This window comes from Dufourea novaeangliae, unplaced genomic scaffold, assembly GCF_001272555.1.
Source record: "Dufourea novaeangliae isolate 0120121106 unplaced genomic scaffold, ASM127255v1 scaffold54, whole genome shotgun sequence".
In the NCBI taxonomy this organism is placed as follows: Eukaryota; Metazoa; Arthropoda; class Insecta; order Hymenoptera; family Halictidae; genus Dufourea; species Dufourea novaeangliae.
This window is the reverse complement of record NW_015373944.1, coordinates 2,345,025-2,368,804: the sequence shown is the minus strand read 5'-3', so window position 1 is coordinate 2,368,804 and position 23,780 is coordinate 2,345,025. Positions and strand designations below refer to the sequence as shown.

General features: G+C 40.4%; 1 protein-coding gene across 1 annotated transcript; it reads left to right on the top strand.

The window, feature by feature from the left end:
* Window positions 1-17,461: 17,461 nt before the first annotated feature.
* Window positions 17,462-18,907, top strand: LOC107185948 (jerky protein homolog-like). The gene has a single exon (XM_015573725.1). It carries the CDS (start codon window positions 17,462-17,464, stop codon window positions 18,905-18,907), a length of 1,446 nt encoding a protein of 481 aa, XP_015429211.1.
* Window positions 18,908-23,780: the final 4,873 nt, after the last annotated feature.

The window sequence follows — 23,780 nt, the reverse complement described above, 5'->3', positions numbered from 1 at the left end:
CTCCGTTCACCGGTAAGCTCTTCCACCTCCTTCTTCTCTGTCGCTTTCTTTCTCTCTCTCCGTCAGTTCATTGAGCACACGTCTGGTATGCGAGGACTTCTTATATACCCTGGATCGGGGCCGGCAACCTAATGGCCGACGAGGGATCGACGCAGGAGGCTTCGTAAGGACCTTCGTGATCGCGGTGCGGCCGGCGGGAAGCGGGCAGGATGGCCTTCAACTTACGGAGCCAAGGTTTGGGAGCCGACCGGGGGCCTCCCATCAATTAGTTATATGTATATATATATATATATGTATATGTGTGGATATACACATGTATATGTATACATGTGTGTACGAGACGCCGATGAAAGGACACCGCGAATTTATGATTGGCTGACAGGTGGCTGCATTGGGTCCGCGGCCAGGAACCAGTCCCTGGACTTTAAATCCGACTGCTGGGAGAGAGACTGTTTTAATGCGTGGCACTAGCCAGTATATGGCCCCTGCCAAGTCGCTGCTATGAGAAACTTCCGAGGAAGTAGGGAAATTTTTGTGCAAGTGCTGCAGATATTCAGTGCCGACGATTTTTCTGACAACTAGAGCGCATTAGTTTGAAAATAGCTATAAATGGTGGGTATTTTAATCGAATAAAAACGATTTTCTTCAACGATAAGCGTTTCCCGTTTGGATCTACAGAGAATGACTATTTTCTATGGTACAACCTAATGATTTTAATTAACATTGTAACAGATTTCCATCGTCAAGCTTTCGTTGAATTTCTATCGAAACGACACTTCATCGTTCGAGGATGACTGATTGAATTCGAAAAGGATTTTTCGATCCCGCTACATCGTTGTGTCTATTCAGGTATTCCGCGACATTTGCATGAATCCGCGGTGGAAACGAGATTGTTCATCGGGACTGCACATCACGACCTACGTACAGGACACCCTGGCACGTCGATGCCTCCAGCCCGTCACTTCCTGAAGGCAGTTCACCGCGAGTGAACAAGAGAAAGAAAGAGAGGAAAAAAAGGTGGTACAAAAAGCGAAGAAGAGCTTTCTTTGACCACCGCACACTTCTGAAATATCCACCCGGCTCGCTATATTTCTTCGGCCACAGAATTTCTGTTTCCTTTTTCTTGTTCGGGAAACAGGAAGCAGTAAAGAGACCGTCGGAGTGATTTACGGTGATGAATATTTTTCTATCGAACAACACTTGATAGCTGTCCACGGGGTACGATTCCATTTTTTTGTCGATTTTGCTTACGATTTTTCTCTTAGCAATCTTTTCGGGCGACTTCCTGTTCCGTTTAATAGCCAAATATTTCTATGTAACAATATTTATTCGAACTGGAAATGCATTAGTTGTCGATGTGAGTACAAAGTTTAGAAGGTTAACTTTATTACGAATAAGTTTATTATTGATTAGAGAAGATAGAGAATTCCAAAAAGGTTGACTATTGAGCCGCAAGGTATGGAGTATGATTAAATAACAATAATACAAATTTTAGAAAAAAATAATCAATTACCGTTAGATGTAATCTATAAAATATAGAACATGTATGCTGATCAAAGTAGATAGTTCAATCAAGTGAATTTTAACTGAATAATGAATTGTATTAACAACTTTACATGATAATCAACGCAATAATACATTTATAGAAGAACGACTAAAGTCATAAAAAAGAAGTATATCCAATGAATCAAATAATTTGTTATAGTTAAGGAAAAAATACACACCGAATATAACCAGTTTTGTATTAAATCGTGGAATATTTCGACCCCTTCGCGCGCACACGGAATTGCATATTTATTTCTTAATAAAAAGGGTCTCCAGCAGCAGCAGCCGCAGGACGTTTGATTCTCAGAAACGGGCCCAGCGGAGAGCTTCCAGTAATGAGATACGTTACATCGCGAAATATCTGATACAATATAAACTTTACGTATTCGTCATCTCGCCGTTTATCATGTTTTGCGTATCACTGCCCACGTTGTAGGTATAAACTGGTACCTCGGTGATCACACGGGACCACCCGGGGCCGGGTCTCGCACAGTGAAACAAAAAGGGAACGAAGAAAACGTATTCTTCCCCCACAATTTCTTAACGAATCGCGTACAAAAATCACGCTGTCTAACTCCTCTTGGAAACATTAGGCCTATCGCGAAGCAAATCGCTAAATGAATACATTTCATACCAAAAACATTCGTCTGTATATGAATTGGAACGGTATCGTTCGAACAATCGACGAACAATTAAAGGACCGTTCAGGTGGATCCAGGTTCCGCTGTACCAAAAAACAAGGAGGACAAGGGGAAGGATCCAAGGAAGCATATCACCTTGAACATCCGACAAAGCAACAAAAGCCTCGAAGAAAAGAAAAAAAAAACGTTATCTGGGAATGCAATCCTTGGAACGGAAACAATGAACCCGGGGGCGCAGAAAGAGGCGTGGACCCACGAAAACCATAACCTTGACCCCGAATCCGAGAAACGTGGCCCAGAGAGGGACAGAGTGGGGGGAACTATTGAGAACTAGCCGAACGATGCACACACCAGACGATGCTATTTATAATGCCGTGCAACTATTCATCATGAGTGCGCATCACGGGTCACGTGTAGCCGCGACTTTCTAAAGGCTGTCTGGTGAACCGAGAGAAACAGAGACGGGAGGGCTCCCTCCACCACCTCCGCCTCGTCCGTCGTCTTCTCCCTTTCCGCCTTTTTCCACGCAATTCCTTCACGAGCCTCGCCAAAACATCCTGCATCGGATTGACGCCTCTCTTCCAACCACAGCCACATAAAAGCAACCGTTCTCGCTCGTGATGATTCCGTCTCCATGTGTATGTGTATGTGTATGTATACACACACACAGAGACACGGGTTTTATGTAGCCGGAGCCGCCGCCACTGGAAGCCACAGAGGCTCACATGTAAATCACGTGTGCCACACACGAGGGGCCCCCGCTTCCACCGTGGCAGACGCGGCTGCTCAGGTGAGAGAAGAAGACGTTGGGAATCGGTTGGACCACGCGGTGGGGGGACACGATTGGTCGATGAAAGCCAGACGAACACGCTCGTTGGTAATATCGATCGTAGAATTATTACTGGAAGTTTGAAGTTTGCTGAGTAGTCATGGAAATATTTATAGTAAACCTACTAGGTAAATATTTAAATATTCCGAATTAATAGGTAATTGGAATTGAACCAATAATTCGAATTATACTTTCCAGGATTAGAAACTCAGCAAGGTTCTCAGATTCTTCAAAATAAATCAGTGTACCAAGTTGTTAAAATATTCCTCTGTAATAGTTATTCAGTTTTCGTAGGAATTTTGACAATCTCATTCGAAATTCTAGATATTTTCTAATCCAGATGTCCCAAGAATACGAAGCACCTGTTTTACGTCTATATTCAGGAATACCACGTAACTGTATGCAAATGTAATAAGTAGTTCCCGAATATTTCGTATTTTCTAATCCAGATGTTATCCCGTGTAGTATACGAAACAAGCGTCGGAAATATAAATTTCGAAATTGCCACGTAATATGCAAATGTTCGATGATACAGAAGGAGGAGAGACAGAAAGCGGCAAATATTGCTACCCGAAGTGGTAGCAACGGGCCAGACAGGTTGAGCGAGGCAAGAATGCATACCAATTGCAAGAATGCATCTTGTAAGTCGACGAGGAAGAACGTAAAGTACATAGAATTGACGTTCCGTGTCACGATACGTGAAGCTTCGTATAAATGGTACATTTGAATAGTTACAACGTCTTTTCGAAACGTGTTAGAAAAATTAATTACATTCTGTTCGAGGCTTCTGAACGTTTCTGTGTCGTTAGAGAAACATCGTCACGAACGGTACAACGGAAAATTTGGAATATATTAAATATATTTCAGAAAAATAAATTTCATCCAATAGATTCTAGAATAATACAAACTATTAAAGTAACAAACCTTTTTCTTGTAAAAAATGCGAATGATGAGGAAGTTGGATAGAACCAAAAATCTGAAGAATATAAAACCGAAATGTAATAACTATTCATCGCGTTCAACATATTACTTCTTCATGTACAAGTAAATTATAGTATAATTATTAACACATTTCTTTACTACCTTTACAATTAATTCCCATCCCATTACCGGAACATAATCATGTATTCATAATTCCTTCGACCATATAAAACCAATGTCTCTTAGGTGTCCGAGGAACCATAAGCATGACCAATTTTTACCATCCTCCTTTTTCGACCAGTCAAACCAATTCAATATACCTACACACAACACCACATCGAACAAATATTTTTCTTTATCCACGGTGCAATTCAAAATGGATACGAAAAAGCGTTTACGAATCGTTCAACGACGGGGTTTTTATTTACGCGAACCGTACGTTGGCAAACCGATGAAGACATTCATCGTCACCGTTGTCCCGCCAATTAGCCGAACAACGGTGGCCGGGCGCGAATCAAAGACGGAACGAAGTGTCCGTGCTTTCGTTCGTACGTTCGTGCGCGCGCGTGAATGACGGTTGGGTTGGCGATTTTCAAAGAAGGCATCATCATCATCGATGCGGCGTGCATAATCAAAAGCAGAATCCGCCCGGCCAGGAGAATGGCGCTTGTTCGATTAGCGACCCGGTCTTTATCGAATTCCATCGCATACCGCAACGTGTGTTACAGGGACGAACACGTCCGCCATTCACCGACGAAATCTCGCGCCGACGATCCGTCAGATATTCAGACAGAAGAAGTGGGAGAGGGGGGACTCTTCGTCGTATCATCCGGTGCTACACACGCGAAACAATCGCGCCGTCGTATCATGTATTATTTATAACGCTTGCCTTATGATCTTCGGCCCATATAACGTTTCTGCGGTAAATCGTTTTGTCGCGGCTCCATCAACCTCCCGATTGATCCCCCATATCGTTCTTCTAATCCTACATCCCCCACCTGAGCGTAGAGTTAGGTATTATTTAAATGATTATTAACAATGGTCATATAATAAAATCAAACATGTCTTAACACAAAAACTACCAAAGCAGTGAAAATAACTCGTTCGTAAACTCTTGATTTATATATTTTCACCAAGCTGTCTCTTTCACCAACGTGGAGGAAATAAAAACACGTTCGTCTTCGGCAATTCTAGTGTTAAAAGTATAAGCCTCATTGGCGTTTAAACAATATTTTTAAGCCAGGTAATATAAAAAAACATTAAATATCTCGATATAATGAAAAGTAAGCATACACCACTTTCAGAAAGAATGGCTCATCTATTTTTCTTACTAAATATATGTGAGACGACAATGTGCTAATGTGTACGTTTTTTGTCCACGGTTTATTACCAACCGCCCCCCTCATGTCCATTTGTATCCATTTTCCGCCAAATAAGGGGTCCACGGTCGAATTAAATGTATGTGGGAATCAGAAAAGGCCATGGAGCGTCTTAAGGATGATCCACATCGGGTGTCCTTGCAAGAACCCACAGGGAAAAAGCTGTACCCGCCCGAGAGTCGTTCTCCTCCCTATGTGTACACATCTACCCACATACATATATACAATATGTGTATATACTTGCCCGCGTTCGCGACGTCTACCCTGGAAATTCCATTCTGGTGTACACGTGGTACCACGGGGCGGCCTTTAAAAATAGAGGAAACGAGTGTAACGGCGCTGGATCGTAAAGTCGGGGTGGTGTTCTTCCTCTGTCGTCGGTCCTATTGCGGCGGTTCGCGCGCGCGCAGTTTAGGGCGGCGGGAAAGGGTGTCTCACAGATGTGGAGAATCGCGGAGGAAGTAGTCTCTTTGGTGAATGGTCTTGTTTGGTTACGGGCCATTTTTTGCTTTGGTCAACAGGCAGATTTCGAGAACGAAGGTACCCATATTGCTTTAAAAAAAAATCTCCGCTTACGGTGGGTGTTGTATAATATACGAGGTGTGACCATAAAGTTTCGAGAATAATTCAGTTTCTGACAAAATGCACATAGCTGCTTGCATTGGTCTAAATATTGAGCACAAGGAGGTACGATGACATACTACATTGAAATTGTATCATCACCTTATTAAGAAAATCATGGATTACTCGTTGGTACATTCTAATGCATTAAAACCTGGTAATACTTGTAAACTAACTGAAACTAACATTCCAAAGTGCTACGGTCTAATTAGCCATACTTGGGGAGAGAGACTGAACCACATGTGGATACCAACATGCAGTAGGTACTATCCGAATACCAGCGATCAAGCCGCAAAAACTTTTCCAATCGTTATTCAACCTGTTTCCAAAGGAGTAGCTGGAGCCTACGGCAATGACGCCTTTCTAGCCATGGCGCTCCTGGGTACGTTCGATCGAAATATTCAATCTGGACTAGAAACTGGACTCCCGGATGAACCTAAAAATCCCGTGGCTTCCAAAAGGATTGAGCCGACCGGTCTGGTTAAACCAGTTATTAGCCATTTACTGATCCGTGCGAATGCTGATTACGGCAGAAAAATGATCAGCAAAACTGTGAAATTAACCAGTAGACTATCCGTACGCTCGCGCGCACCAGGCGAGCGCCCAGGATAAGACGACAGTTCTCGAATTCTTTTGGTATTCGAAGCGTGACAGAACAACTCAGTATGGGCGCGCGTCCTTGGAATTCTGCATCGATCGGAGAACCTCGCGCCCATGAATCATGGTTAATCCGATCTCGTCTTTTGCTCCCTTTTCGCTGAACTTTCATCGCTTGCGTCACGGGAATGCTAGCTGGGGGGATTTAAAGCCACGTACTGACAAATCAATCCTGGCAATATATGTATACATATGTATACTTTGGTATGAATACCTGTTTGTCAGATTCGAGTTCGTACAGTTTCCTCCTGGAAATACTGCACAATGTGATCGAAGATTTGTAACTTATTGGGAAATTGAATGAAAAAAATGTAATTGTTGAGTATAGAAATAAAATGGTTGTTTTTCTGTACTGATAATCACAAATTGTTCTGTAGTTTTGGCTTAGTCACTACTTTGTGACTAAATGAAGGTTTATACCAATGAAATGGTTTTGGATTCTAGTGACTGATTAATGAAAAATTTGTTACTTATATAGATTTGAAGAGTTCGTCTCAGAGTAGAACAACAATTTGAAATTTAGAAGATACTATTCAAAACTGTAACAGTTGCAATATTGATATTAATATGGTAATCGATAATAGATATAATAAGATGAAATTGAATTTTTAAGAGGTCGGAGAATCAGTGAAATTCCAAGGTCGTTCGAATCGATGATGAGCGGAACCTTTCGATATCAGTTCAACGACCTGGGCTTCAAGACCAGCCAAGGTCACTCAAGGTCACAAGCATATAACGAAGTAATTTTAAAATATGCCGCGTAATATGATTACTTAATAGAAGTATACATATAATACTTGGTAATACTGAAAACTAAAATTTAAGAGACCTAAAATTGATCTATTCGCCGTATTTAAATATTGCCTTAAAAAACAGTTATAGTTTTTTTTCAATGCCTTAGGAAGCTTTCAATATACATACAACTTGTTAAAGTTACTTTAATCATACAAATATCAATTGATCCCATGTAACCATAAAAACGACTTAAAACATTCGCTACCAGTTAATTTATGAATCGTTCGATTTACGATCTAATTCATTACCAACCGGTCACTGAGTGATCTATACTATATAACAGTAGATAAATTAGTAAATTACCCATGATCCATAACGTTAAATTTAAATTTAATAGCAGCCTCTATAATATCAACCTCGGATACGATGTTTTTCACAAATTATTGTTTACGATTGTTATTTAATTGGACTTAGACACGCCTAGAAATATGCTAATAATCACAGAAAACAATGCCATCAGGAACTATAAATACACAATTTCGGATCGAAACCTCTCACAATGTTTCCTAACGAAACTCCCAAAATAAAGCATCGATATACACCAACCACATTAACCCCTTGAGCACACCTGCGGTGGCCAACCGTATCGATCAATCCCTGGAGTCGATATATACAGCGAAATTATCGGAATACACAAGGCGAAGGATAACCAGCCATGAAAAAAAAACACACAGGAACCGAGTAATTGACCGCGCGATAAGGACACACACAATGTGATACACTTTGTAAGCGCCTTCGTGAATCGATGGACACCGATGTTCGGGCCTGATCGGAGCAATTAAAAAAGATGGCCCGGGGCCAGTCGCAGGAAATCAAACGAGAAAGAGAAAGAGAGAGAGAGAAAAAGATACACAGATCAGGTAAATCGGACTGATCGAAACGCGGAAAGGTTATCGATCGCGGGTACGCAAGGTGTATCCCCGCCTCTCTCGAGTCGGCTATTAATTTAATTGCCGTGCTCAACGGGCAGCGAGAGGTGTGCTCCGAATGACGACGGCTGTTTCGACGGTTCGACATCGTCCAACCCGGTTGGAATTCAGCAATGCGGGAGGCGCAATCCTGGCTCCGCTACCATGCACGCCTCGGAATCCTGCGTGATGCGCGCTGCCGGGGAACCGATTTCTCTCTCTTCCGAGCGCCGACTCACGACAAACAGGAGAGAAAAAGGGAATCGAAACTTCCTTCGGCGGATCGAAGTCTCGTACACATCACCCAGGGCCCCCGAGTAGTATCCTCGCCGTCACGAAGGCTCGTTTGTTTCGTGGTTTTTAGCGGGAAAACGGGTTACCGTAAAGGAACGTCGATTAATCGCCGATATAATTTCCTCGGTTACGCATAAACCGCGTCCCAATCGAGTTTCCGATGGTTTGTCTTTTTTCGGTTGGTGGGAGGTGCACACGGGGGGATCGATACGGGGTGGCCTAGAGGCAAGAAACTGAAGGAATTCCGCGGAGCAGGTGTTGATTTAATAGACGTTCTTCGGGGTATCACGTTCGATGAACGACGAGACTTTGACAGTAGACGATGATACATAGGGGATGGTGAGGCAAAGTGAAATATTGTTTTGTAGATACTATTAATAGTACGTCATATGACGACTATTCTAGTAAATATGAAGGTCGCTATATTATTCTCTTTATGTACAGAATTTAAAAATTTCATATTGCTCGTACAGAAATTTAAGAAACACTGTTGTTTCCAAGCAAACAATATTTTACACATAATTTGAATGGTATTAAGTGGTCAATATCCTGCAACAGGTGTTTTTTTTTTTTCAAATAACTACATATTTCTTCCTATTGCATCGTGTATAACTCATGAAAACATACATTCACACATGTACTACAATATGATCATCAAGTTACCCTGAACTCCGAAAATGAAGGTTAACGATAACCTTAAAAACTGTGAAAATGAAAAGATTTGAAAAAAAAAAACAATGCTTGCTGGATACTCTCAGCGCTTAATACCATTCAAATGACGTATAAAATATTTTTCGCTTTCTCCTAATTAAAAAAGATATTCGGGGATCACACTTAAATCAGACACCGTATGTATAAAAAAGCATCTAAAACATTTCGACCATCATATCTACAAATAGAAACACCTTCCTTGCCTCCACCGACGTAAACACCCCACAAGACGTCGAAAGACCGAATTCCAGTCACCCTTCAACGTCTCATCGACCCATCGAACCCTTCCCCAGTCAACGATTTTCCATTTTCCCTTGTTTGGTCAGGCCACCGAGCCGTACGAAGCCTCCACCCCCCCCCCTCTGGATTTCATAAAAATCCGCGAACGCCCCACGATTTCACTTCTTTTTATACGGCAATTACGTCAAGCCGGGGGCTGTGCTCCCCATAGAAGTAACTCACTCAGTTAAGCGAAAGGCACGCGCAGGACTCAAAACATTCGCAAAAACCGGCCTACGTATTTCGGTTTTTGCCGAAAGTGTACGAGGAAATCGACCGTCCGTGTTTTTGCCTCTGACAACAAACATTTCGGGCCCTACCCCAGGTTGGGGGGTGGGGGATGGGGTACGCAAGACAGTGGAGGAATTCAATAATCTCTTTACCAGGGTGTCACGTAGGTGCCCCCCAGTTGTGCGGCAAGTTTTTTCGTTTATCCACGTACGAATCGGGGATGCCTTCCAGCAGCGTGGACCGTGGGATCAAACAGGATTTCCGACAAGGTGCGGTAACCGAATACACGCCGATCCTGTTCGGCGCCCGTGGTATCTCGACCGAGGAAAGTATTCTTTTCCAATCCATTTAACGATCGCTAGGTCAACCCTGACGGACGCCTTCTCGCTAAACGCTCACGGGTAGAAAGAGAATCGACCACCGGATCGGTCGGAAGCGAGCCAACGACACGACAGGCTTTTTATTCGCCCCGTCACTGTTTCAAAGTGGGTTGAACTGGCCAATTTTCTTCGGAACAGAATACCTTGGACGGTTGCTACAATGTGTATTCACAGTGACGATTCATATCGTGGTAAATTAGCTGCGTGAATTTGTTAACGATTAGCTGCTGAAAATGGAATTCATTTAGAATCAGGTCCTATTTGAGGATTGTGTGGAAAAATGGCTGCTCGTATTCATTCTAAGCCCCTTATATTGATCTTAAATAGAATTTATATTTAAAAAGTATCAACATATTTTTAACCTTTCTTTATTAATCTGTTTAATATACACATACACAAAAATATAGAAAATAAAGAAGTAAGTAAAAATGTTTTAGAGGTATTTCGTTGTTATTGTCACGTCTGAAATTGTCAAGCGTAAAATATTAAAAACCGCAATCTACGAAGATTTTCAAGAAGCTAGAATATTTGACACTTTAATAGACAGTTAATATTTAGACACTTAATAAACTTTAATGCAATCATTAATGTTGAAAATTCTACGTTGGTAATTGAATGATTCTGTTTTTTAAAATTGAATCTTACTCATATTACAATCAACATTTGACTGTAACATTCTGTTTCTTTTTATAAGTACCTACAATTGTGATATAATGAATACATACCATAATTATTCTAAAATTGATAATTCAGAGAAGAACTACCGATAGAAACTGACGTTTCAGAAAACGGAAAATTTATGCCGATGATGCACAGCCCACGCAATCGTCGCCCATTAAATTCTCAGCTTTCTCACGGTCCTGTTTCGCGTGTCTTCCACGACGGTCGCATAAATAATGTTATCGGTCTGCGTCCTCGCACGAAACTACGGCATAATTCGCAAAGTGGTGTAACCGAAAGAACACGGTTCTAAACGAGCATGATTGGTCGACGTGTGACGGCGCTATCGTATCGTCGAGTGGAAAAACTTGACATATCTCATCGCGACCGTAGAAGCTGCTGCTTATGTGTCGCGTACAACAAGTAATAATGTATTCCTAATGACCTATTGAAAAAAAAAAGAAAAAAAAATAGAAACAAATGGGTCAACGACATCACAAGAGAAAACCAGAAAGAAGACATATATCAGCGTCTAAAAATACCTTATTCGAAAAATTTGGAAAATGGACTATTCAAATGAAACGACCGGCATTTTGAAAATTTCAGACTGAGCAGGTTGGTAATTAATATGTCTCATTTTAGTTAACTGTAAGTATTTCACAATATTGTTCAATGTTTATACATAATATTGTTGTTACAAAAGACTCCAAAAACAGAAGTTTCAAAGTGTAGGACTTCGAGACAGACCAGGCCGACAACATAGCACAAGTGGTCGCCATCTTACAGGGGTGCGTTTACTGTTCTGACCTGGTTCGTATGAAACGAATGATAACAATTCAAAATAAACTGTACTTTTTACCTTCTACGGTATTTAACTTGTTTGTGTTTTTAATAAAGCGATTATACATGACGAAATTGATGCCCATTTAAAGCTTCAACATTGTTAAATCGGTTGCGAAATTTCACTCTAATGTTACCATTGACACCTAACTAATACCAATATTAGTTTTCACCCTATTCATTTTCCAGCTGATATGCCACAATTTCACACCAAATGCCACCTTATTCTCACCGAAAAATCGGTTCCCTCAAAACCGTTCGCTCGGAAATTATTTCCTGAACACACGAACCGTCAAAGGTTCTCCAGAAGCAACTTAAACGAAACACCAACGAAATCGAAAAAGGAGCAACCCGATGTGTGGTTCGAGAAGAAAAAGCGAGAAATATCCGACCTGGCCCATCCGTTTTCGAACTGGTCTGCCGTTCCGTGCGTTCAACTTTGTTGCGTCCGCCGATCGGAGACTTTGAATCGTGTTCCGCGTATAGGAGACGGGGGCAAAGCCAGAGGAGGAGAGATTAAAATTTCACGACACTGTTCGCCAGAGCGACAATGTATCTGCGAGAAGTGAACACCAATTAAGACGTTACCTGCGCGGCTGAAACTCGATAACGGCCGAGGAATGGGTCTACCCCGTTGGCCACTTAGACGAGCCGGTGGGCCCGTCTGTGCGGGCCACCCTCTCTCGCGGCTAGAAGGATGGAACACACGGTGTAGGTACCCGCGGTGAACAACAGCCCCAGAGAGCCAAGAGGAAAGAGAGAATTGGCCACTGTGTGGAATGGCGGTGATTCTCCGGTGTCACACACGAACCGCCAGCCTCCGTTGGAGGCCAGGGGCCAGCTCGTGTTTCGGTTTTCGGCTTTCCGAGAAACGTTCGCGAGAGAGACTCTACTAAAACTTGCCACCAGCTACCCTCCTCCTCCATCTCCTCCACCTCAAGCCACCATCTTTCTCGTTTTCTCCTATGGCCCCAGTGCATTCGTCAAGACATTGTCTTGGTGTCCCCTGCACAATGAACCACACACCACCGTCTCCAGCTCACGGTTGCTGATCGAGGATCGACGCGGAGCCCCTCGACCGTGGAACCGTGGGGATAGAGCACAGCGTTTCGGTGTTAACGAGAGCCTTGGGAAAGTCTCTTGCTACCTGTGGAAGCTGTAGGGTTTCTTCCGGTTAGAAGAAACGGGACGGAGACACGTCTTCCTTGGGTTTCTTTCTTGGCGAGCTTCTTAGCAGATAAGGGAAGATCAGCATGGAATTGGAAAGAGAAATGTAAATAGAGGGTGGTGTTACGATGATGTTTCATTAGTTGTGTCACGTTTGAGAATACGTAGGACGAAGTGATCAACGTGGCGGGTTGCGAAAACAGACAGTGATCAAGTTGTTTTAGAAGATTATTGCGGAACTTGAACCAAATAGAAATTAGCTGGTGGATTTTTTTATTATTTCCTTGAGTTATTGTTTCAACGTTTTTTGAATTGCACCTAGAATCACACACAAGTTTGATTTGGTTCGAACGAACTTTTCAATCAATCGAATATCATTATTCACACATTATCAAAGTGTTAAATCATTGTTTGAGAACACGGACTCGAGTAAAATTTCCTCAACAATTTCCATTAAAATGGATTTCTGCGTCTATCTCAACTATGTTGCTCCATTTATACAGTATGTGAAAAATTGACTTTCAATTCCAATAATCCTACAGTCTTCGTATTGTATAATGAAAATTTTCAACAGGAGAGATAATTTCCACCCAATGCTGTAGTGAACAACAGAAAATCAGTTTAGACATCGATGAATTCCTCATAATTAAAATACTAGGAAATATTTGCTCCCCAATTATTTATGTAAACACATAAAATATCATATCGATACGAGATCTTGAACTGTCCAATTAGAAGATTACTGCAGGAAAAGTACAGCTGCAAGTATACAAAAAATTAAATTCAGAAATAAACAGAGCGACGCCTGACCGTGAAGTTGCGACATATTAAAAAAAAAAAGAGGCACTGATAACAACGTGTCGCGAAAGGGTTCAACTACCGAGCGCGGCGTGGATTTCTTTCCGCTTGGAGATAGCATGGTATCACGTCGAACAGAAAGAGAGGAAGAAATGAAAAGAGAAAAAGAGCTCTCGTCTGGTGGCGCCCGCAGACGACTGTTTTTGTTCCCTTACAATTTGGCAGTACATAGTCGACGGTTCCTTCACAGGACAGGATACTCTCTCCCTCTGGCATGCCTTCCAAAGATCGTGGAGAATTCGTTAAGCACTCCCTGAGAAATTGTATCGTTTACCTTTTAAGTACTACGCCTGGACGTACACGATTCCTGTTCGAGTACATCGAAGCACGGAAATATTTATCGACACGATGGGCATACACGATCACACGAAATAAAAAAGTTCATTTGATAGAGTTTTTTATTTTGGAAGTTCCAAAAGTGTGTTATGTGAAATTATTGGACCGAGTCAGAAATTAAATTATTCAACGAAAAGTAATAATAATAAAACGTCTTGTGTTCGACCGTATCTATGCAGTTACAACTTGAAACTGAAATGTTTAATGAAGTAATTATTTTATTTCAGACCGAGTAGAATTATTGCTGAAGACGATCGATTTGTGTTTAACTCTAATTTTCGAGAATTAGCCTATATATTGTCATTGAACCAGAGAAATAAAAATATTCATACTATAAATGCAAAATATTGTTGTGCACTGTTAGACAGGTTTTGAAATGATTCTCGAAGTGGTTCAGGTAGACTGACCACGAGCTGTGCTGATGAGAAGACCGAGATCCGAGCGACTGCCATAAAGATATTTCGGATCCTTATCCCATAATGTCGGATTCGTTGTGTTTATTAAAATCAACACACTGCCTAAGGAGGACTCCAAGAAGCTGTTTTCCCTGTAAACGTTCACCATCGCAAAAAATTACGACACACTAAAGTCAACAGAGTCGTTTCATCGTCCTATATCAATGGAAACCGACTGACAACTATAAAAGTCTGGTAAAATTGAAATAACGCCGATGTAAAATAGTCCTTCGGGAATCGCGATTAAATGAGAAACCGACGAGCATTCCCGTCGATCATTTATCGCCCCCTCCCTTTCGAATCCAAGACGTGAATTAAAGAGATGGCAAGAAAATAACGTGAAATCTCACGATGAAAAGTTTCTGGTCGGCTTGAAAGAAAGCTGGGCTCTCTTAGTGTGTCGTGGCGCGCATAACAATGCGCGCGCGCGGCATACCACGATTTGCGGTTGCGAGGGGATAAAAGTACGGTGCAAAAGACTTCTCAGAAAAATTCTGGCTGAGGATCGAGCACACGCAGTGTGCCGATCTTCTTTATCTTATCGAGGAACGTTTTTTCTGAACCTCAGACCGAACGATTGTTTTTAACGATTAAAGTAAAAGAAGACACGGTGGCGAAGTGGTCGATTAAACCAGGTTTAAATGTACTATAATTCCTATTCAAATCAACAGACTGTTTAACACTAAACCTAACGAATCCTTTAAAAAAATCAGGAATTAGGAAGACAAAACCGGTCCTTTCGCCGGTCGTGGTAGGTTTAGTGTTAAAGAACTTCTTATACATAAGTTATAAAGTTTCAGGCCAATTTTATATCGATCACTCTGTAGTCCTGTGATTGGCATGCGAACACCACCGAAAACGTGCAGAAAATGAGCACCGCTGACTACCAACATCATCTACTCTCCATGAATGAGATCGCTTCCACGAATAGTACAGGCCACTCAGAAATCGCGGTATGACAACCCAGTAATGTTCGGCCAACAACATATTGCACGAGAAACGTCTAATTAAGTTTCTATCTCGTTAAGGTGGATGTTACGCGGGTTCGTAAGTATTTCATTTGTTTCGTCTATCTGCAATCATCATCGCTGCGCGTGTGCGCGAAGGGGTTAAAGCCTTCATTGACCTCACGACTGCTACATACAATGATGCTACGTGGTTCACAACGATCGTGTGTAGTCCCATAAACTGAAAATTACGATCTGTTGCCGTGATCTTTTCGTTGCATCGAATTGCCAATTTGCACGCGATCGTTTTTAATAAATTACTCGGCCCGGTTATTGTATACGGATTAAGATCGGATTGTACGATTACGTGCAGACTATCGAACGTTCAACGGGTACGGCTGATTATTGTAATGTTTTCGAGAAACAAAGTCGCTTGTTCGGTTCCGAACCCTTCGTAATAATGAAAACATCAGCTTCCAATGTGTACAACGTTGTTGTGTGGAATTCGGAATCTTCGTAACGGTTTACCGCATCGCTAATAAATGCAAATTGTTCGGGTGGATTAAAGATCCCGGCATGATTCGATAAGGTCTCGTAGCTGGAGGCTAATAGGGAACATTCACGGGGCTATTCCTATGTAAAACATTCTATAAATCGAGCTTTTTGCAATGTCTGATAGTTTACAATGATGAATACTCGTTATTCACTTTTCTTCTACCAGATTTACTCTAGATACCAGGCGGCGAGACGGTTGAGCTACAATCTCTAACATTCTGTTTGTATCTTTCTTATAAATTAAACCCGTATCAAAAGACAAGTAATATAGATACCAACATTTAGGTACGCTTTAAGTGTAAACCTTAAAAACTTCCCTTAATTAATTTCTAATAAAAATGTCATTTTGTCAATTTTTAAAATTTCTTATTCATTCCAGTTCAATACAAAACGGACTAATTATCTGGAATAATTTCTTTTCTTTAGACTTTAGACTATCTGCAGAACTGATACCATACCAACAAAAATAAAAACTTTTGGGTACTTCTCATTTTTATCTTATGAAAACTGTTTCCAATAAGCTAGAAGTATCTTAGAACACGAAACTGATTGAGGCTATTTTGAAATAGGAAGTATCATGGCAACCGTTGTTTACAAAAATTGTTAATACTTTTTCAAGAATTATTTTACTTTTCAAGTTTGGTAACACTCACGTTCCAGTAATCGACCACATTATCCCCACCATAAACTTTGCACACATTATTTCTAAACATGCGTTTTACCTTATTGATACTCAAAGAGAGAGGGAAAAATCAATCGACAGAGAACTAGAAGAAGCGAGATATGAGTGTAGACAAGACACGTATTATGAACCTACGCGACGGTGGAAATGGCGCCATCTTTAGACGCACTATGTGCAGCATAGGTGCACGGATAGTCATCGTACCGTCGACTGCTGCTAGATGGTGCACTAAAAGTAGGGCTGCCATCCGTCCGGGTTTCTCTGGATTTGTCCTAATTTTTAGAGCGTCCAGAGACGTCCGCAGGGATTTTTCGGATTTACTTATTCGTATGCTGCTTGTTCGCTAACTTACAGAAATTTTTGTCTTGGGATATCGTACCAAATCTAAGAAATAGTTCAAAGTGTCCAGTGATTTCAGGCGAAAAAGTCCGGAATTTTAATGCCCTCTGGTCCCAGATTACATAGTAATTTTACAGATGGCAGCCCTAACTAAAAGGAAATCAAGAGATTCTCCTCCTCATCATGTCTGCACGAAGCGTTATTTCGCCCAAAAGCGTTATTAAAAATTTCTCGTGAAAATGGCGAGTGGCATTAAAATCGACAAAGAATCCTAGCTTTCGGCACAAGAACGGTTCGACGTGGTAAAAAGACTGCAAACCGGGACGCCAATCGGCAGAATAGCTGGCGAGTTTGACATTCACCCCACCACCGCGCGTCGCATTCGACGAAATACAGTCACGTTATGCCAGCCGGCCGAACATAAGGATATAATGTGGATGCGTGAAAATACACGGAAGTTAATCAACGAAGATGTGGACGTTCGATTGTACTCCTGGTACCTGGAACAAAAGTCGCTTGGCACGACGATCACGGACTCAATACTTTGGGAAAAAGCGGTGCAGTTACAGAAGGAGCTCGGCGGCCCTACAGCAAGCAGAGGCTGGTTGACAAACTTCAAGGAGCGCCATGGTGTTAGTCTTGGAAGCATCGACGAAGCGGGAAATACGAATTTCTGTTCGGGAGTATACATCACGGAGGAGGTGTGTCTGAAGGAGGAAGTGGTGCTAGAGGAGGGGGATCCACTAGTGGATGACGACGTTTTCACGGAGGTAAATCCAGAACAATTTTTAAAAACCTTAACAGATCGACTACGACTGGAGGGAATAACGCCCAAGAATATTTACTACATGAAAGACACCACGCTTGCGTGGAAGGCTTTCCCCGCGAAACTTCTGGAGCAATGCAAGAGGCGTAAGAGTAATGCCGCGAAATTTAAAAAGGATCGGGTAACCGTCAGCCTTTGCGTCAACGTGTCCGGTTGTCACAAGCTTGAATCGTTGTTTATTTACAGACTCGAAAATCCGAAAGCGTTGAAGCACTGTAGGGATCGATTGCCCGTATTGTTCAAATGTCAAGAGGAAGCTCGTATGGATCATACGATATTTCTAGACTGGTATGAGAATCATTTTAAACCGACTGTAAAGATACTTCAGTTTCCCGACAGTAGCGGAAAAATCGTTCTACTATTGGACGATGATCAGAGGGATAGTTTACGGATACCTAATGATTTCGGACAGAACGATGATATTCACGTTATATTCTTTCCCGCGAGTGTTGCCTCGCTTCTGCAGCCTCTGGAACAAGAGGTAGCCGAGAAAACGAAAAGATCCTACAGGCTTAAAATGTTACAACGGGTGTTAAACTTTCCTGGCGGCGTACGGAAATTCTACTTCGATTATGACCTAAAGGACTGTATTGATTTGTTCACCGAGGCGTGGATGGAAGTCAATGTCGCGAACATTCAAGCCGCGTGGAACAAAATCATCAACAATATCCCTGAAGTATGTCCGATAAAGGAGGAGCCGGTTGATCCTTTGGAGCCTAATTTTCACGACATCATTGGCGTGATTTGTGGAGATCAAGAACCCGAGGAGAGTGTAAATGAATTTTTATCCCGCTGCGAGGAAGTGGAGAAGAATTTTATGACACACGACGAAGAAACAGATACGGATGACGAAAACGAGGAGGAAGACGAAGAGGATTATGGTGTCGAGGGTGCGGTCGAATTCTACAGTGAAAGTGAAGTGCCCACTGAACAAATAATGAGAAGGGCGTTCGAGACTTTGTTAAGATGGTCTAAACTGCAGCCGCAATTTATTCAGTTACAAGTGGAATATCTGAAAAATTATTACGAAAGTACTATTAGGAATAAATAAAATCAGACCGAAAGTTGACGTACAAACCAATGAATGGAAGAATGCGTGAGATGAGAAACAATATTGTATGATGTGCGTGTACATAAAAATATATTTTCTTTGTGTTTTGTTAGTTAATACTTTGGTATTATTTCCATTGGGAAATTCTTACTCTCATCTTTTTTTCAGTGTAAATAAATAAATGTGAAGATTTTGTTTACGATTTGTAATAAGACGTCGTACCTTGTGCCTTATTGATCCTGGTACCCACTGTGTACTGGTAGGGATAATGACGTTTTTGTTTCATAGTTTACTGCGGAGTAGTAACTACAAAGGAGTCCTGCTGTAACTGCTATTTTGTCTCGATTAATTCACTACAATGGAAGAATACTGCTATAAAGTAGTATCTTCATTTAGAACACAGAACAAGCATAAATCGAGTATGATAGAAAGAAAGAAAATTTTTATTTCTGTTACTATTTTTGTTGCTTTTCATAGCAAATCATTAATTGCAATTATGTCGATAATTTTTTCTGCAGAATAAGTATAAAGAATAGGAGAAATAATTTCGTTATTAATGTTAATTAATAAGATTGATGATTATACTATAATTTAATAACAAAGTAATGTTAACGAAAATTTCATTATAATTGTCTCAATACTGTCTATCACGTGAAGATACTTTTACGCTAAATTGTTTCAGAAATCTGGCTATAAATAATCTTGTCTCACATCTTCATAAAACCGAGTCCGATGGCTTTTAAAAATCAGGTTTCCATTTAAAACCTGAAAGTTCACTTTTACTTTCCATTTTGCTCCGTTTTCTTCACTTTCTGGCCCATTTTTTCTTTTAAACTTAATTCACAGATCTTAACAGTCAGTTATTTCATTTTACAAACACTGAACACGGGTGTTAAATGCTTTTTACCATAATGTATATCTACATTAAAAATGATATTTTTCATAGTACCATAGCAGGTAAGTTAAATAATTTCCTGCTTGTAATTTCTTGTTCTGATATACAGTATAAATCCGGACTGAAGAATTAAAGATCGAACGAACGATAAAATGAAGGACCAAGAACACACATTCAAACAGGTTACTGTAATACTTCCATAAAAAGTGAGAAAAACATTTTTCAGTCAAACTCAATATCTACGATATACTTGCTAATTTTCGAAATTCTTCTTAAACAACCTGTATGGCTGAGAGTGCATGCGTAACTGATTTCAAAACCACACAGTTCCGGTAACACATACACATAGGAATACATTCATAACCAAATCTCTCCTGCCCCAGCAAAAAGGGAACGTGGGATCGTGGTGTCTTTGAGACTATTTTTTTTACGCAAAGATTCTGGTTCGGCTGTTTTACGCGGTCGATTGACCCGAGTCATGTACCCATGACCTTGTGTTTAGCTGAATAACCTTTACACAAACGTACTCGAGGCCGAATTGAATTCAATTCCACGAAGCGAGTCAGTACGGTCTACTTCTCTGAGCTCTCTTTCATCCTTTGGTGGCTTTATGTTTACCGATATTAAATTCACGTTAGAAAGAAGAACACATCCGGGGAGGTCTTAACACCGATTCTAATTCAGCCCATATTAAATGAATTCCGAGAGTTCTACAATGGCGAGCTAATTGATCTCAGGGCCCATTATTGCGGAATACTACTGTTTATCGTCGAATAATATTGTTCATCGTCAAGCGTACTAATTTATTTATCAGTATAAGCTGCATATACGATAGGCAAATTTAAAAGAAAATAGAAAGTAATATACCTGTACGTTTTAAACGTACACTGCCAGCTACTATGAAGAAAAATCTTCAAATGTTGATTTCCGAAACATAAACCACAAAAATTATAACAAAAATTATATCTTTTCTATTGACTAATCTTAATTCAAACAGTGCAGCTATCTCGGCTGCTTTTTAGTTCCAATGATGGTTCCAGTATGATTTTGGGCGTTTTATAGATCGCAACACTAACACGAACACGAACAATCCATATCGCAACTCTAATTCAGCAAAAGAAACTATTATACTATTATATCAATCAATGTTATGTTGCCAGTTCAAGACTTTTTGAAAATAATTCAATTTAAAAAAGGAAATCTATAATATCTCAGATCAATCTCGATTCATTTATAGACGCAAGACTGATTCACGAGAAATAAGAACTATAAACAATCGCGCTCAGTCATCTTCGCAACACTATCTTAAAAAATGATCCCAAAGCAAACGCGAACTCTTCATCCGCGACACTATTCTTTAAACAACTAAGCAGATTAACATTAAAAATTTCCAAGACTAATGCAAACTGTGATCGTTTCACCCGCAACACTAATTTAAACCGCGATTTGCCCAATATTGCTGGTCGTTGGGCCGATATGCCGACTAAAATAAAAACTACTACTACTACATACTACACAACTACAAGCGAGTACAGTGACAAAGTAGTAACGGAATGACTCCCCATCCGAAGATGCAGAGTCATTAGTAGTTGCTCTCTTCAATGACATTATTTTTGTCAGGCCTCTTCGGCATATAGCCTCTTCTTTTCTTCGACAGTCCGCCCACCTGAAACTCTCAAGCCGGTCGTTCGTTTCGACGATCGTATCGCCGAATTTGAAGAGTCGAAGTCGAAACCGGAAGCATACGGCATTCTCCGTCTGAACCAGCTTCGAATCAACATTACAAACTACCCCGGTAGCAGACTATCACACGGAATGGAAATGCCTACCCGATCAGACTGTAATAGCCTGCCCCAGTCCTTACCTACTTAATCTAATCATGTACTCACACACCAGAAAGTATGCTACCTGCCTACCTAACCCTATATTTAAAAAAAATATGACAAAAGACACATTCTCGCCAACACACCACACTCCACGGTTCTCAAATATACGCCCGGGTGCAAATTAGCCTAACCCTAGAGAGGACGTCCCGGGACTCCTCCGACACCCGAGCGTGATACTCGATTTGCACACTCTAAGCTGTATAAATACGTACCATTTTCCTGAAATCGACCGGCAAAGTCTAGCATTCATTGCGCAAATAGAAAATTGCTTAAGCAACATACGTATACTTGATGTACTTTGTATCGATTATCTATTTTCATTTTCTCGTCTGATAACGAGAGACTTTAAACCAATACATATTCCATGGAAATTTTATTACAGACATTGTGTAAAGCAAAGGAATATGTACGACCGATACCAGAAATTGTGAAAGATTGTTGCAACGAACAATTCTAGAACCTTCTTGTACATGGTCTGTAATATCGTGTCTATACAGAATGTTACGTTGCAGCTCATCCCATATGGATCTTATTAATACCTAAAAACTCTGAGATCAACATCTCATATTAAATTGAATACTTAAAGAAGCCGGGTCACGAGCAGTGCATCAAATTATAAAATATTTATGAATTGTATTACTAGTAGTAAACGCGGTGCACAAGAAGACCCTAGCCTAGCTAGGAAATATAACAGATCAGTGTTACTACTCGTAGGTATAATTGCATACCGACGTTCACTGTACTCGCTAAATTCAACATGTACACAACCAGTCGCCCGTGCCGTTTCGGACCAATCGTCCTACGGCATGATTGGGGACCAGAGAAATCAAAAAGCATGCGACTCACCAGATGATAGAAGGGCTCCTTGACAAATCTGAAAAAAGGAACAAAATACGTTACAATCTTTTCTCAAAGTTCTAGATATGTAAGTAATAGAATATAAAGATACTTACATTCCTTGATGGTGGAGCTTTGCACGAGGACATTTGCTTCAGTGTTCAGTGATATATTATGTGATGAATGTGAGCTTTGCCTGAGGACATCTCCTAGAGTGTTCAGTAATTAAATATGTAATACATCTGAAAAAAGGGAACAAAATACCTTATTATCTCTCCTCAAAATTCTAACTGCTTCAATTGAATAATGTAAGTAACAACATATAAAGATACTTACAATCTCTGTTTATAGAGCTTCGCCCAAAAACATCCTCTTCAGTGATGCACTGACTATAACCGCGAACGCTCATTTTTAAATGTAAAAAAAAACAAGAAAAACTCTATCCCAACACTGAAAGTAATTGATAATACGCAATAAACACTGACTTTACTTTCGCGAGGACCTAGTATCTCCTGTGAGATTCTATTCGAAGTCAGTTCGCTCCGGATAAATACAAAAACTTTTACAATGTGAACACTGACTCTACTCGGCCGCATTGCGCGCGGCCACCAAATTCTCTGAAAGAAAAGCAGGAGTAAGAAAAATGACATTTTCTTGAGTGATGAAATATGGGAGTATCTAAACAAAAGGAAAGAAAATTCATTACTATTTCTTCTCAAAATTCAAACTGTTTAATTGAAAAATATACTTAATAATATATAAAGATACTCACAATCTTTGGTGATAGAGCCTCACGCGAATACATTTTCTTCATTGTTCTATAATGCACGATATGAAAAATCTGAAAAAAAATATCAAATTCAACGATAAATATGAGCTTAAACATAAAAATATGGCATTAACTACACACAAGTAAAAAAATATTCAATAAAGTCGTATAAGATAATTCTTCAGTTTATGTTTAGATTGTATTCATTATATTTGAGTATTTATGACTAGTATATTAGATTAATGACATTAGTTGTTAGAGCTGTCGCGTTCATTTTTTTGTCTAAACTACGTCTTAGTTTTTGTAAATATTCAGAAATTCATCGCAGTTACCCAACTTCACTATTTACTCATGCTTGGTAGCTCCTAAAGTATATATAAATGCAAATAAAATGTCTTTATAAAGATAAACACTTAAAATTATTAATATGAAAACAATTTCGCAAATGGACTACAGTAAATTGCGAGTATTTCCAATTTGAATGTT